We start from the raw sequence: 12,862 nt of genomic DNA, 5'->3' as shown, positions 1-12,862 counted from the left end.
TAGTCTGGGAGAGTCATTCAGATGGGTTGTGGTGCTAATAGTGAGGAAGCCTCTGCCAGAGTAACGTACAGCAGCGCTGGGTACTTGAGCTCAAGGAAGATCTTGACATCCGAAAGGGCCAGGGGGCAGCAGCACGATAAACAAATATCTAGGAAATGTTAAATTTTACAGAAGGATAAGGGAAGAACTGGGATAAAGGTCTGTCTGGAAGACACTAGAACAGACCGCTTGGGGGAGCGCAAAACCTTCCAGTACTATATGTATTCCCTCTACCAAATGCTTACAATAACTGTCTGAGGCAGGGGTGAATTAAATAACTTGCTGGGGAGGCTTCTGAGCTGTGCTGCTGTTTTCTTATGAGTACCTGTTTAAAATCACCAAGGGCTTTAGCTGACACAAATACGCTCTCTGCGGGTTTTGTGCCACGTCAGCAGCAGAGAGATCAGTGCCCGACAGCATCCTGGGGCTCAGGTCCAAAGCTCATGAAGCACCTGGGATGAAGGAGGCCGGGCTGTCCGCGGGCCAGACAGAAAACCCCAAATCCGAACAGAAAATGGCTCCAACTCTGAAGTTCCTTTGCACAGACTGAGCAGCTTGATGGCAAATGCGGAGAGTGTCTTGTGAGCTGAGCCCTAACTCCAGTGCATCAGAAGGGTGTTGGGCTACAGCAGTGTAGCGGGAATATTAATTCCTGGATGAAGTTGTGGTTTGTTTGTTTATTTATATATATTTTTTTAGAATTAAAATTCTGCAAAGTTCTTATGCTGAGGATGATGTTTGATCACTCTGGCAGAGCAAAGCTACTTCCATCCTTTCTGCTGTTTCTCTCCAAAGGATGCGTTTGGCACCAATCTGCAGCTCGGCTCCAAGGATTCTTCTCAGTAAGGGTGACAGACACTGGAACAGGCTGCCCAGGGGGGTTGTGGAGTCTCCTTCTCTGGAGACATTCAAGACCCCCCTGGATATGTTCCTGTGCGACCTCACCTGGGCGTTCCTGCTCCAGCAGGGAGATTGGACTGGATGATCTTTTGAGGTCCCTTCCAATCCCAAACATACTGTGATACTGTGATTCACGTTGGTGCTAATGTTGTTCTGTTCCCTCAGCTTGCTGTTGAGCACTGAGATGCACAGATGTGCTGTCAGCCTCCTTCCGTGGACTTTTCGAAGCTGTTTCAGTTGTGCAATGCTGCTAAATAGGAGAGTAACACGGTGCCTTGTGTTGTGGTGTCAGGAACTGCATCAGGACCAACGTAACTGGTGTAACGGGGAAGCGAAGGCTCATCTCTGCTGCCCGGTCCAACAGCCGGTGTCGTGTGGAGCGTTCCGCTGTTGTGAAGCGAAAAGCCAGCGTGTAGCACTTGGAACCTGCGCCTGTTTCCAGAGATGAATCTCAGCCCCAGGGGCTGCTCGTTGTGTTCCTCGAGGTGAAGCGGTGGGGCTGAGGTTCCTGCCAGGGCTGGTTTAGGGGGTTTGGCACAGCAGCGCCACGTCAAGCACCGACCCGGCCGCGGCGGCCGCTCCCCCGGGCGGTGTAAGCGGGAACCGGCCGTTTCCCCTGCCCAGAGGCCCAGCGCTTCCCGCTGGACAGCGGGAACCGAGCCCAGGCAAGAGGCTGCTGCTCCAGGCCGTGCCCGGGCCGCGGCGGGGGCGGCGGGGGCGGGTCCTTCCCCGGCAGCCGCCCGGGCCGGCGCTGCAGTGACAGGCTGCGAGCGGACGCCTCGCGCCCGTGGCCATAGCGACGCGGGGCGGGGCGCGAGGAGCTGAGCCCGCGCGGCCGCCGTCGAAGGGCGGGCGGTTCCGCGCCGCTATTGGCTGGGCGGGGACGCGCGCGGGGGCGCGCGAGCTGGCGGGCGGATGGCGCGAGCGGAGGCGGCGGCCGCCACGTTCGAGCGGCGGGTGCTGCGGGGGGCGGCGGAGCACCAGTACCTGCGCGTGCGGCTGTGAGCGCGGGGCCGGGGGCGCGCGGGCCCGGGTGGGATCCCCCGCCCCGGGTGGGATCCCCCGCCCCGCGGATCCCCGCCAGCCCGCCCCGTGCTGTTTCCCGCAGGGAGCTGCCGGACGGCGCGGCCCGGCCGAGCGTCGCGCAGGTGAAGCAGCTGGTGGTGTCGGCGCTGCGGGAACTGCACGGAGAGGTGCGCTGGGGCCGGGCTGGGCTCCTTCCCTCTGCTGGCGGCTTCGGCCCGAGCCCGGCAGAGCCTTCCGGGGGCGGCCGGTGTGCCGGGGGGTTCCCGCCGGCTCTGCCGCCTGGAGCCCGCCCGTGGGGCGGGGGCAGGAGCCGTGTCTGCGCTTCGCCCCGCCCGTACCCTGCTCCCTGCTCTGCAGCCCGCGCTGGGACTCGCTTCTAACGCAGCCGGGTTGTAGCTTTGTCTGGGCGTCTGTAGCCAAGTGGCTCCAGCACAGCAGGTTTTGGAATGTGGGGGGTCGATGCTTTCGCTGTTGTGAGGCTTTAAAAGGAGAACGGTGGGAAGAGAACAGCTTCTGGGGTGGGGAAGTCCCCAGTGCTGTTGTTACTGGGTGACTTGAAGCGGTCACAGCAGCGCTGTGATGTGGATCTAAAAATGGGTTCACTCTAAAGAGCTCTGAGAGGAAGGGAGCTGTGTGAAATCTAGTGCTGCTGTAGCGGCAACACTCATTTGAGCGTAACGATAATGCCTTTAGCGTCATGTACTGGCCATGAATTCACTTGCTCACAAAGCACTCTTAAGAGCACAGCATGGTACTTATTAAAGAATGTATTTTTTCATAGGTTGGAGCAGCTTTGCCTGTTGATATCTTGACGTATGATGAAAAAACTCTGTCTGCCATATTAAGAGTTATTAGCAGGTAAGGTACAGTAAGTACACGCTTCAAATACTGCCGTTAAAATATGTTTCATAAGAAACCAGAACTCTTAAGCTAAGAATAGTCTTTGAAGAGTTAAGCCTGACTTGCAGATGTCTGCATAGAGTATGCAGAAAACAAAAATCCAGCAAGATTTGGTAACCTGCATGCATCAGTACATTATTCCTGCTTTATGACAATGGTCTGGCAGGACATTTGAAATATGTTGCTTTAAATCTCTTCCTATAGTAAAGCTGAGAGTGTTCACCAGATTTAAATGGTGAAGACAACTGCAGGTGATGTAGGGGAAGAAGGAGCTTAAAGGCACAGAAAGAACAAGAACAGGTCTGGTAAAGTGAATCTGAAAATGTTACAGTGTGCATCTCTGTATGTTAAGGACAAGAGACTGCAGTCAGTGCAATAACCCTCCAGAGCATGGTTTGCTACTAGAATTCACTGGTGAAGTCACCTGATGTTAAACTTGGTTAAGGTTGCATTAATCCTTATGTAATGTTATTTAAGATATTTGTGCTGCAGAGAGACTGGGGAAAGCAAATTTTATTAATATATTTCATTTTCTTTTTCCTCAGTGGCCTCGTGAAGCTGTGGAGCGCTCTGACGTTGCTGGGCTCCTACCAGAACAGGAGGTGTGCGTTCCGCGTGCTGCAGGTAAAGCCCCGCGGGGGCTGGATGGCTGTCCCGTGTCAGCTCTCACCGTGGCGCTGTCTGGCTCGCTGAACACGCTGCCTCTTCATGCAAAAACAGCCTGGGTGCAAAAACCTCTTGGTTTGGGAGTGAAATGCTTTTCTGTGCAGATGCGTAGGCCCCTGTTCAAGCAATTTTCACAATGAATCTTGTAAAATGTGACAGTAGTGGCTGTCTCATTGCTTTATAGTTTAATTTCAATAAGAATTCCTGATCTCAATACATCTACAAGAAAGTAATTATTGGAAAGTTTTGTTCTTGGCCTACACCTTGGTCCAATCTTTTATTTCCCCTACCCCATTTCTTCCCTTTCTCATAGTTACTGTCAACTGACCTTATTTAAAAAATCATGCATAAAGCTGCACTTCCAGAGGTCATTTTTTTCTTCAGGATGCTACTTAATGAGTTCCAAGAATTGTTTCCAAAACAATGACTAAACAAAAATCTGCTTGGGCATAGCTCTAAGTTTTTAATCTTTTCTGTGAAAGGGAAACTTAAGCATTTTCAATGTTTCATTTGAGGGGTTTTTTGTTTTTATTTTTAAATGCTTTAGTTTGTTTCTCGCTTCATTTTTGTTTCTCCCCCGAACTAGACATCTCCATTTCTTCTTGCGTTAGCTGGGAACAGCAGGGAACTCGTCTTGGACTGAACGCGGTTGTTGGTTTGCCTGTACAAAGCAGAAGCTGCTTGAGATGTTGCAGCCCTTCAGGTACGGAGTTTCTGGAGGGGGTTTTCGACAAAGAGCCCTGACAAAGCTGACAGATATCAACTCACTGCTTGGACGTCCTGTACTTCAGAGCTTACACGTAAAGGTTGGAGACAAAGCTGAACTTACCAAAGCTTTTACACAGAGTGATGTTGTTGCTTTTTCTGATTTAACAGGTGACACAAACCCTTTGCATTTAAATGAAGATTTTGCAAAGAAATCTAGGTTTGGGAGAACTATTGTGCATGGAGTTTTAATCAATGGACTTATTTCGGCAGTTCTGGGAACTAAAATGCCTGGTCAAGGTTGTGTGTTTCTTTCTCAGGAGATCCGATTTCCAGCTCCTTTGTACACTGGAGAAGAAGTCGTAGCTGCAGCGGAGGTTAAACGACTGAAGGGTTCTATTGCACACATTTCAGTGTTGTGTAAAGTCAAAGAAAGTGGAAAGACTGTAATGGAAGGGATGGTGAAAGTCATGGTGTCAGACAGTGGGAGCTGTTGATCCTGTGCTGCTTTGCTATAAAGGCCAGAAATGTGCACTTGGTTTTGACTGTTTTTATGTGACGTCGTTTAATCCAGTGAAGTTGCATTAGAAAAACCCTTCAAAATGTTTCAAAGGCAGTGTGCAAACTCAATTCACGTAACAACTGTGTTAAGAAACGCCAGTCTTTTCATTTTTCCCTGTGTACTGCCAAGTTGAAACCAATGGAACTGGCACTTACTATGATGAATGCGGCACATTTAGGAAAGCCTTTGCTCCAGTGGGAAGTCTGCAGTGCTGGGGCTTAGATTGAGGGTCTTACTCTTCACAAAATCACAGTCCGCACTAGTTGAGTTCAGTTAAAATTAATTCCTTCTTTACAAAGTAGTTGTATCACTGACAAACAGGGAGGGGAGGATGCTGTGTGTTTAACCAGCAGAACAGAAGTGGAGGTATTGACACACATGGACTGCAAGGTGTGTAGTAACCTCGGTGGCAGCTCTAGCTGCTGTTGGTGCAGCGTGCTCTTCTGCGGTGCTCTAGCTAGCAAAGCCTTTCTTAGCTTTGCACATCAGGAGTAGTCGGCCTCCACATAAACAGCGTCACCTTGCCTGGTTTAGCCAGAGATGTGGCTCTCACAAGACTTCCAAATTCTTTACATACCTTACAAAACCTGATTATAAGCAAACAAAAGAGTCACTGCTTGTACTTACTGCCTCCTTGTGCCCCTGTGGGCAAGACAAGCAGGGGCAGCATTGTTGAGCGGTAACTACATGGCTTCTCCCTGCTTACTCATCCATGTGGATGCATATTCCCCTTTCCCCGCTGAAAGTACCTTGGTTGCTGGTATAGAAGGCTTTTGGTCAATTAATTAGTAAATCAACCAAGTTAAGTTGTTTTAGTACCAACATAAGGTGGCTCATAATTTTCTGGCAAAATATCTGTTATCCCCCCATCTTCTCAGCAGCAGAAATGCATCTGTAACTTCCCTTCACCTCACAAGTCGTTTACTATGAAACAAGAATTTGTCCTCAAACTGGTGAAAGCTCCTGGAACAGCTGTCTGAGGGATGAGGTCTTGTTCTTCAATGCAGCTTTGCTGTAACACCAAACCCGGGTGTTAACAGCGAACTGGATCAGAGGGAGGGGGCACATTTAAGCTGTTGGACTTCAACAAAGCGCGGGGTTTGGTGTGTTCACAGTGTGGAACCAGGACTCGGCCAGAGCTTTCCTTTGGTCTGTAGCAGTTCCTTCGTTTCCCGTTTCCTTCTGCATTGTTTCACTGCCTGAAACACTGTATGAAACGCTGGTTTTCCAAGCAGGAATGATTCTTGCCTTGTTCCTTGTTCCCCTGCCTCTCTAGATGAGCAGCTGTCATGTAAGCACCGGTTAACAAAAGGAATCAAACCTCTTACCTGGCCTCCCGGGTCGCTGTACGAGACGTTTGGCAAGATGCTGCTGTTCAGCTGGTTAACCGCAGCACACGGCCCGTTTTCCTGTCAACGTGGAGCTGCGGGACAGGGACGAGCGTATTTGTGATAACAGAAGCGTAAAACAAACTCCAGCTCTGCAGTCTCAGTTCCAGCATCTTAAGCAAAATTAATTCCTGACCCAGCGTAAAAAAGACACGAGGAAATGCCAACAAGTGTTCAACAGGCAGGAGGTATCGAGGGCTAAGTATTGAAATAAAGAGTTTTCTACGCTGCTACAATAAAAGCGAGGTTGTGGAACTCAATTAAACAACTTCAAATCTGTGTTTTGCCAAAAACCCCAAACAAACAAAATCAAAACAGCAAAAAGGAAAATCTACACATTGAGAAGATATTGAATGCTGTTTGATTTTTTTTTTTTAAATGGTCATTTAACTAAAAAAATCAACAAAAAATCTACACATTGAGGAGAAGATTTTTGGATGCCATTTGATTTTTTAAATGATAATTTAACTGAAAAAATCAAAACGAAACCAAAAATCTACAAAAGGAGGAGAAGATTTTGAACACCATTTGATTATTTTAAATGATAATTTAACTAAAAAAAAAACAGAAATAAAAATCTACACATTGAGAAGATTTTGAACGCCATTTGTTTTTTTTAAAGTGATAATTTAACTAAAAACAAACCCTACCAAGATGTAAAGAGCAGCACGTGTACCAGCCCTTTCCAGTCTCTCTTCCCCACGGGACCCCCGGGGCCGTGTACTCGGGGCTCATCTCCTTCCGCAGCCGTTCGTGCCACCGGCGGGGCGCGTTACCGATCGCTCCGCGCCCCCGCAGCTCCTTCCCCGTTACCGCCGCCGGCCACGCGCCGTTTCCCGCCACCGCCCGCGCGCTCCCGCGCCTGCCCCGAGCGGCCGCGGGCGCGGCCGCTCGGGGCAGGCGCGGGAGCGCGCGGGCGGCGGCGGCGCGGCGCCCCCTGGCGGTCGCTGTCGGGCGGCGGCGGCGTCGCTGTCGTGTTGACAGCGGCGGCCGCGCCGGGAGCTGCCCCGGGAAGCAGGTTGGCGGCGCCGGGGCTCCCGCGTTTCCCTCCCCGCTATGGCCTTCATGGAGAAGCCGCCGGCCGGGAAGGTGCTGCTGGACGACACGGTGCCGCTGACAGCGCAGATCGAGGCGAGCCAGAGCCTGCACTCCCACACGGTGAGCAGGCCGGGCCGCGGGGGGCGGCGGGAGCGGGCGAGAAGGAACCGGGGAACGCGGGGAGCGGGGCGGGGAGCGGGGGGGTTGAGGTTTAGCCCGGCGGGAGCGAGCCCGAGGGCAGCGGGGCAGGGCCCGGGGCCTCGGGCAGCCGATGTGGTGCGGGGGGTGCGACCCCGGGAGCGGGGGTTGCACCTCCCGGGCAGCCCGGGGTGGGGAATGTGGCGATACCGCCGTGTCCCGGTCTCCCCCAGCGAAGCGGGAGTTGTTGGGCTCCGTCTGCTCGTTCCCGTGAAGCGGCTTTTCCGCCGGGGGTGCGGGCAGAGCGGGGGCTCCGGGCCGGCTCCCCCCACACCGACCCGACGAGGCCTGGGCCCGTCTGGCTGAATAAAGTTGTTGTAATTGCAGTTTTTGCGGGGTCTGTGAACAGCGTTTGGAGCAGAGGTGGGATCTGGTTGTCTCGTTTCAGTAGCTGTGATGAAGTTCCATTGGAACGGGCTGTATTTACCTCCCAGGGCTGTGGAGCTGCGGGGACACCTCGGGGGGCAGCCCCGTGGGTTTGCCGTGGGGAGCGATGACACTCGGCATAACCAGCCCCGCCGTGACTTTATGTCACGCATTAACTCTCCTGGGGTGTCTGGTCCACATGCACACTGCCCCCTAAGAACTGTACTGACTTCGAGCCCAAATTTCATAGTCTCCTGCTTGCAGTTATTTTCCACTTTAAAAACGAGGTTTGCTTACGGTATGACCAAGCAGGACTGTGGATCAGAGGGAGAACTGGCTGTCGTTTGGCATTGCTGCTGTGGTTGGGAGCGGGGATGCTGGGCTGAAGAGGAGCCTGGAGGTACCTGAGCCGCAGGTACATTAACGGGGAGCGTGTTTTAAATGGAGAGGCTGTTCTGCCTTCACGCAGCTCCCATTCCTGCCTTGTTCACCTCTCTACCCAGCTCCTTGCATCTGGTGAATACTCTTAACATGAATGACAATAATTGTAGGTTCACCACAGGATATACAACTAATCTGTAGCCTGTCTCATTAAATACCCTTCCTGTAAGCAATTCACACATAAGAAGTGTTTTGTTGTTGTAGGAGGAGCTTGCATTAACTAATGTTCCTCAGTCTTCCTCAGAAGAGAAGTTACATATGAGAAGTCATCCAGAAAGTCTTGTGAATCCAGCAGGCTGTGGCTCTCGATTGTTGCAGCTCCTCCTGTAAATAAAACTCATGAGGCTTATTTTCTCGTGGTACTTTTTACCTGTGTCAATAGCTGAGGGGCGTATGTGCCAAATCCCAAGAGAAGTTGTATAACTTGTAATGCTCCCCAGTTCACAGGCCAGATTATGGTTTCACTGTTACCTTGTTTCAGTCAGGCCTTATTAGACTTTTGGGTTATTTTACTAGCTCAAATGACAATAGCTTTTTGTGTGCTTTCATTTGGTTTGCATGATTCTGGTTAGGAAAAAAAAAGTCACAATATTATTTTAGAATGAGCACTTGGAAGTAGTTGTTCAATCCAGACTGTGTGTGTGTGTTGTCTTTTCTGGGGGAGTACGATGGCAAATGTTGCTCCCCTCTCTCTGTCTGTCAGCGCTGTGTGCTGTTACTAATGGATGTTCAGAAGAAATTGTCTGCTGATTTGTTCTGATCTTTTGTTAATAACAGAATCCAGGAGCACTGTGCCTTTTGATTTAAAATCTGTCTCTAAGATACATCTATTAGTAATTGTTTGTTTTTACTGCAGAAGCCCTGTTGATAGTTGAAAGATGGCTTGAAGTGTGTGTAGCACAGATGGTTTATATAGAGGCAGTGTGGGATAACAAAATACAGGAAGCCATCACAGAGACTTAGTTTCTTATTTGATGTGAGTTCACTATTTTGTCATTTTGGACACTTCCTCTCATGTCCCTCGTACATGAATAATTTGTTTAGTGGTGGGTGATGCTGTCCCTGATTTGAACTTTCCTGGTTTAAATAAGCCACACAAATAGACCCTTGTGTTTGAAGAGGTGTGTGAATGAAGCCCCTTGAAGAAATACGGGTTCAAGTGCTTTTGTGGGGCGTTAAGACTGTATTTTTCTTTGTTATATTATAAATATAAGGGAGTAGGTTGCCATTAACTGAGTGCTTTTTGGGTTTGTTCCTCAGCCCACCTCAAACCGATGTAGATCTATACAATTCTTCATCCCAAACTAATGTTTGGAGAACTAGGTCTTCAGACACTAGACTTGTTCTAAAGCTGAAATGCAAAGGCATCCATGAATACATTTTCTATTCTTTTGTCAGCAGGATGTATTAAGATTTTATAATGCTGCTTAGTGTTGCAAGAATTGCTTTAAGCTTGCATTTATAATTTTATGACTATAGCTCATTGCTTATAAAAGCACTCTCAGGAAGATGATTTAGGCCCAGGTTAGATGCAGCTTTAACATCCAGCTGAACTAGTAATAATAGGAACCTTCTACGGGTGCTGACAATAGCCAGTCTTCTGAATAACCAGCTAAGGAAAAGGTGAAGAATTTCAGGAAGAGCTCTGTAGATGTTGTGAAAAACCACGCAGAAGACCAAAGCTTGTGTCAAATGAATGTTTTGCTTGTCTATTGTTCTATGCAGCTTCTGTTAATTTAAATGTAATAGAGCAGACTGGGTAAGTGTAAACTTAACAGCATTGAATGAAGGGCTGTACTTGGCAGAGGTTGAGTTTCTGTTTCCTGGGCATGAAGGTGAAACTGAAAAAACAAAACTGAAAACAAAGCCCCAAACTACTACATACGTACGTGAATTCTCCAGAAACCTAAGAAGGGACAAAGCTAGTATTTAGTATTTAAACTGTACTTCTGAGGGTTTGCACTTTTGGTTTAGTAAGAACACGTCAATCCCCTAGCAAATGTGGTTTTTAGGTTGTTAGGTAATCAACTGCAAAGTTTTCTGATATGCTCACATGCTCTTTGTGTTTCTTTCAAGTCAGAAGAGCTCAGAGGTTCTCACTTGAGTTAGAACATCTCAGCTGGTACATAACCTCCATGCTTTTGTGTTGCAACAAAGACATTGTCAGCTGAGGTTTTCTCTCTGCCTATTTATTTCCCATGATAATTGAAGATGGAAATGACACCTTTTCTTTTTTACAAAAGTTGTTTCCCCAGTCAAGTGTATTACAAGCAGTCTTGAGTTTTGTTGGAATGCGCCCTTACATACAAATCATTCTATAGTGCAGCGTTCATGGAGCCCTTTTCATTTTGAAAGCCACATAAATGTATATTGCGGGCACATTCCAACGGTACGTCACTTAACAGATCTGAAATTACACGAGCAAACCCTGTCAGCTTCGTTTTGTGTCTTTCTCTGTGTTTCAGTCACTGGTGCTGTCCGATTTCCAGGCGTGCGTTGGGCACCTTTTCACAGGCACGCCTCAGTGCTCTCGGTAGCTACGTGTACCAACTGGTTTGCGGAAAATGAAGTTGTTTAGTTGCCATCGCATTCCTCGAATTCAATAGGAGTGGAATTACAACCAGTATATTAAGCCATTTGCAAGTGTCTCAATACCAAATGTGCTCTGACGACAGAGGCATTTTCAGCTCTAAAGCTTTAATATGATAAATTTTGGCTATTGAGTTTGCTTCATATTACAATATTTCATCTGCATATTTACTATTTAAAAGTGGCTTTCTTTCTAAGCCTTAAAATAGGATGCTATTTTCTTCCACAAAAATCTAGACATATTCCTTAATAAGAACTACCCATCTGTACATACAAGTTTTAGAGCACTTTACAGCAGTAAACCCACTATCAAGTTATACAAATACTTCTGAACATTCCTTAATTCTTTTCTGAAGCGATTTTCCTTTTTCATGCATTTTGTGTTGAAATGGAAGTAGTGAAACAGCCAATTTTGCCACGGTACGTTGTTGACTTAAAGGCATTTGGAAATGAACAGCTGAAATAAATCCCTCTCATAACACGCTTCCAGAGTTTTTGTGTTTTCCTTAAGCAATCGGGAATGTTAACACTCATAGCTTTTAGATTAGAAAAATGTTGAAAAAGCATGTATATCTTTCCTGTGTTGTTCTTGGATACAGAAATGGAGCCACATATTTCTAGAACCGTAGGATTTATTTGAAAAGCTTGTAAAGGACTTTGCACGTCTGCTTTATAAGGAATTAAATCTCTGCAGCGTTGCCTTCGCTTTGGAAAAAAAAATAATGAAGTAACTTTTTGAGGTGGTTTTAGACAAGGAACTATTAGAGTTCACTTGTGTGAGGCTTTGGAAATACAGTTTATCCACTGGGCTTAGTAAGCAAGCTTGACCACCTGCCCCTCGCCAAGCTTGGGCTCAAACAAGATACTGGTTCAGCACACCTAATTTTAGATACCCCAGCCTTATTGTTTCCACTTACTAAATTAGCATCGCGTTTGTAGCTCCTGCAAAAATGGCAGTCAAAGCATTAGTTGCCGTGTTATATGTTGGTAAATCCAGTGCCTGCGAGATGTTGTGTTGTCATTAGAGTATTTTTATTGGCTACTGAGTCATTCCTGAAAAATACTGAGTGTTTTGCTCTTCGGGTGGAGGGCGCAGTGATGCAGGTCCTGCCAAGCTGTTATTTCTCTCATCTGTCTCCAGAGCTGTTCTTGTTCAGTACATTTCATTACATGGAAGTGTGTGTCCTATTTTTTGGTTGTTTTTTTTTCTGCCGTTGTCCTACTTCACAGCTTTCACTTGTTGAATGGGTTACTCATTACTACACCAGGGTTAACTGTGTGTGTAACAGATAATGCCCCCGGACAAACACCGCAGGTAAACCCCATTGCTGCTGCTCGTACCCCAGATGGGCTTAATGGCAGGTTGTGCAACAGCAAATAAATGCTGTGCCCTGTACTGAAGAGGTCGAGCAGTTTTCCTGATCTCGTTGCTGCTGTTCACATGGGTGATTTTCTAAATAAACATTTAAAAGCGCTTCTTACTGGATATTGTTTCAATCCAGCCCATTTAAGCAGGGATTGTGTTCGTGCTTAATTAGGCTTTCCTCTCTTTAATGCTTATAAAATAAAGGCCTTTCAAAGTTTTGGTTGATGTGACCTGAAGGTGGCCTGGGTCTTTATAATGGTTGGCTTTTCAAGTCTCTTGGATTGAACAGATGTACAGCAGAAACCTGTGGAAAAACAGACTGATTATCGTGGGCCGGAAATTGAGAGACTATTTTCTTGGAAAACCAGAATGTATTACCCAATATTGGCGAAACTCTCTAGGTTTTATTATATCAATCTGCAAATTCACCACTTGTTATTTCCTATTTTGTCTCTGTAAAAGCCTTTCTTTCCTGTTTGCTTTCAGTTTCAACAACTAGGAAAGATGATAAACAGCAGTCATTAAATATTTTGACATGTTTTGCTGTGTCACTTTCACCTAGGAACATTAACAGAATTATCTGAGCAGCTCTGAGCTGCTGGTATTTTAACAAGTGCTGGAATACCAGGGAATAATCTTGTGGATTTTGGGGGAAAAAACACCTAAATGTTGGCTCTG

At 47.5% G+C, this 12,862-nt stretch overlaps 3 protein-coding genes across 3 annotated transcripts in view; all 3 read left to right on the top strand.

The window, feature by feature from the left end:
- Positions 1-1,854: 1,854 nt before the first annotated feature.
- On the top strand, positions 1,855-4,174 carry RPP14 (ribonuclease P/MRP subunit p14; the record flags this gene model as incomplete). The annotated part of the gene is made up of 5 exons (XM_080350752.1): positions 1,855-1,940; positions 2,048-2,132; positions 2,747-2,823; positions 3,411-3,489; positions 4,118-4,174. The coding sequence occupies 5 exons, from the start codon at positions 1,855-1,857 to the stop codon at positions 4,172-4,174; spliced, it is 384 nt and encodes a 127-aa protein (XP_080206878.1).
- Positions 4,175-4,217: 43 nt separating this feature from the next.
- HTD2 (hydroxyacyl-thioester dehydratase type 2) lies at positions 4,218-4,804 on the top strand (the record flags this gene model as incomplete). The annotated part of the gene is made up of 1 exon (XM_080350750.1): positions 4,218-4,804. The coding sequence occupies one exon, from the start codon at positions 4,218-4,220 to the stop codon at positions 4,731-4,733; it is 516 nt and encodes a 171-aa protein (XP_080206876.1). The 3' UTR covers positions 4,734-4,804.
- A 2,392-nt stretch (positions 4,805-7,196) lies between these two features.
- Positions 7,197-12,862, top strand: part of PXK (PX domain containing serine/threonine kinase like) — a 37,136-nt gene continuing 31,470 nt past the window's right edge. Inside the window, exon 1 of the mRNA XM_080350560.1 lies at positions 7,197-7,344. Coding sequence (XP_080206686.1) covers positions 7,243-7,344 — 102 coding nt within the window. The 5' untranslated portion in view covers positions 7,197-7,242. The remainder of the gene's footprint in view (positions 7,345-12,862) is intronic.

This window comes from Nesoenas mayeri, assembly GCF_963082525.1.
Source record: "Nesoenas mayeri genome assembly, chromosome: 10".
Lineage (NCBI taxonomy): Eukaryota > Metazoa > Chordata > Aves > Columbiformes > Columbidae > Nesoenas > Nesoenas mayeri.
The sequence above is the reverse complement of the archived record's forward strand: the minus strand, read 5'-3'. Positions and strand labels throughout refer to the sequence as shown.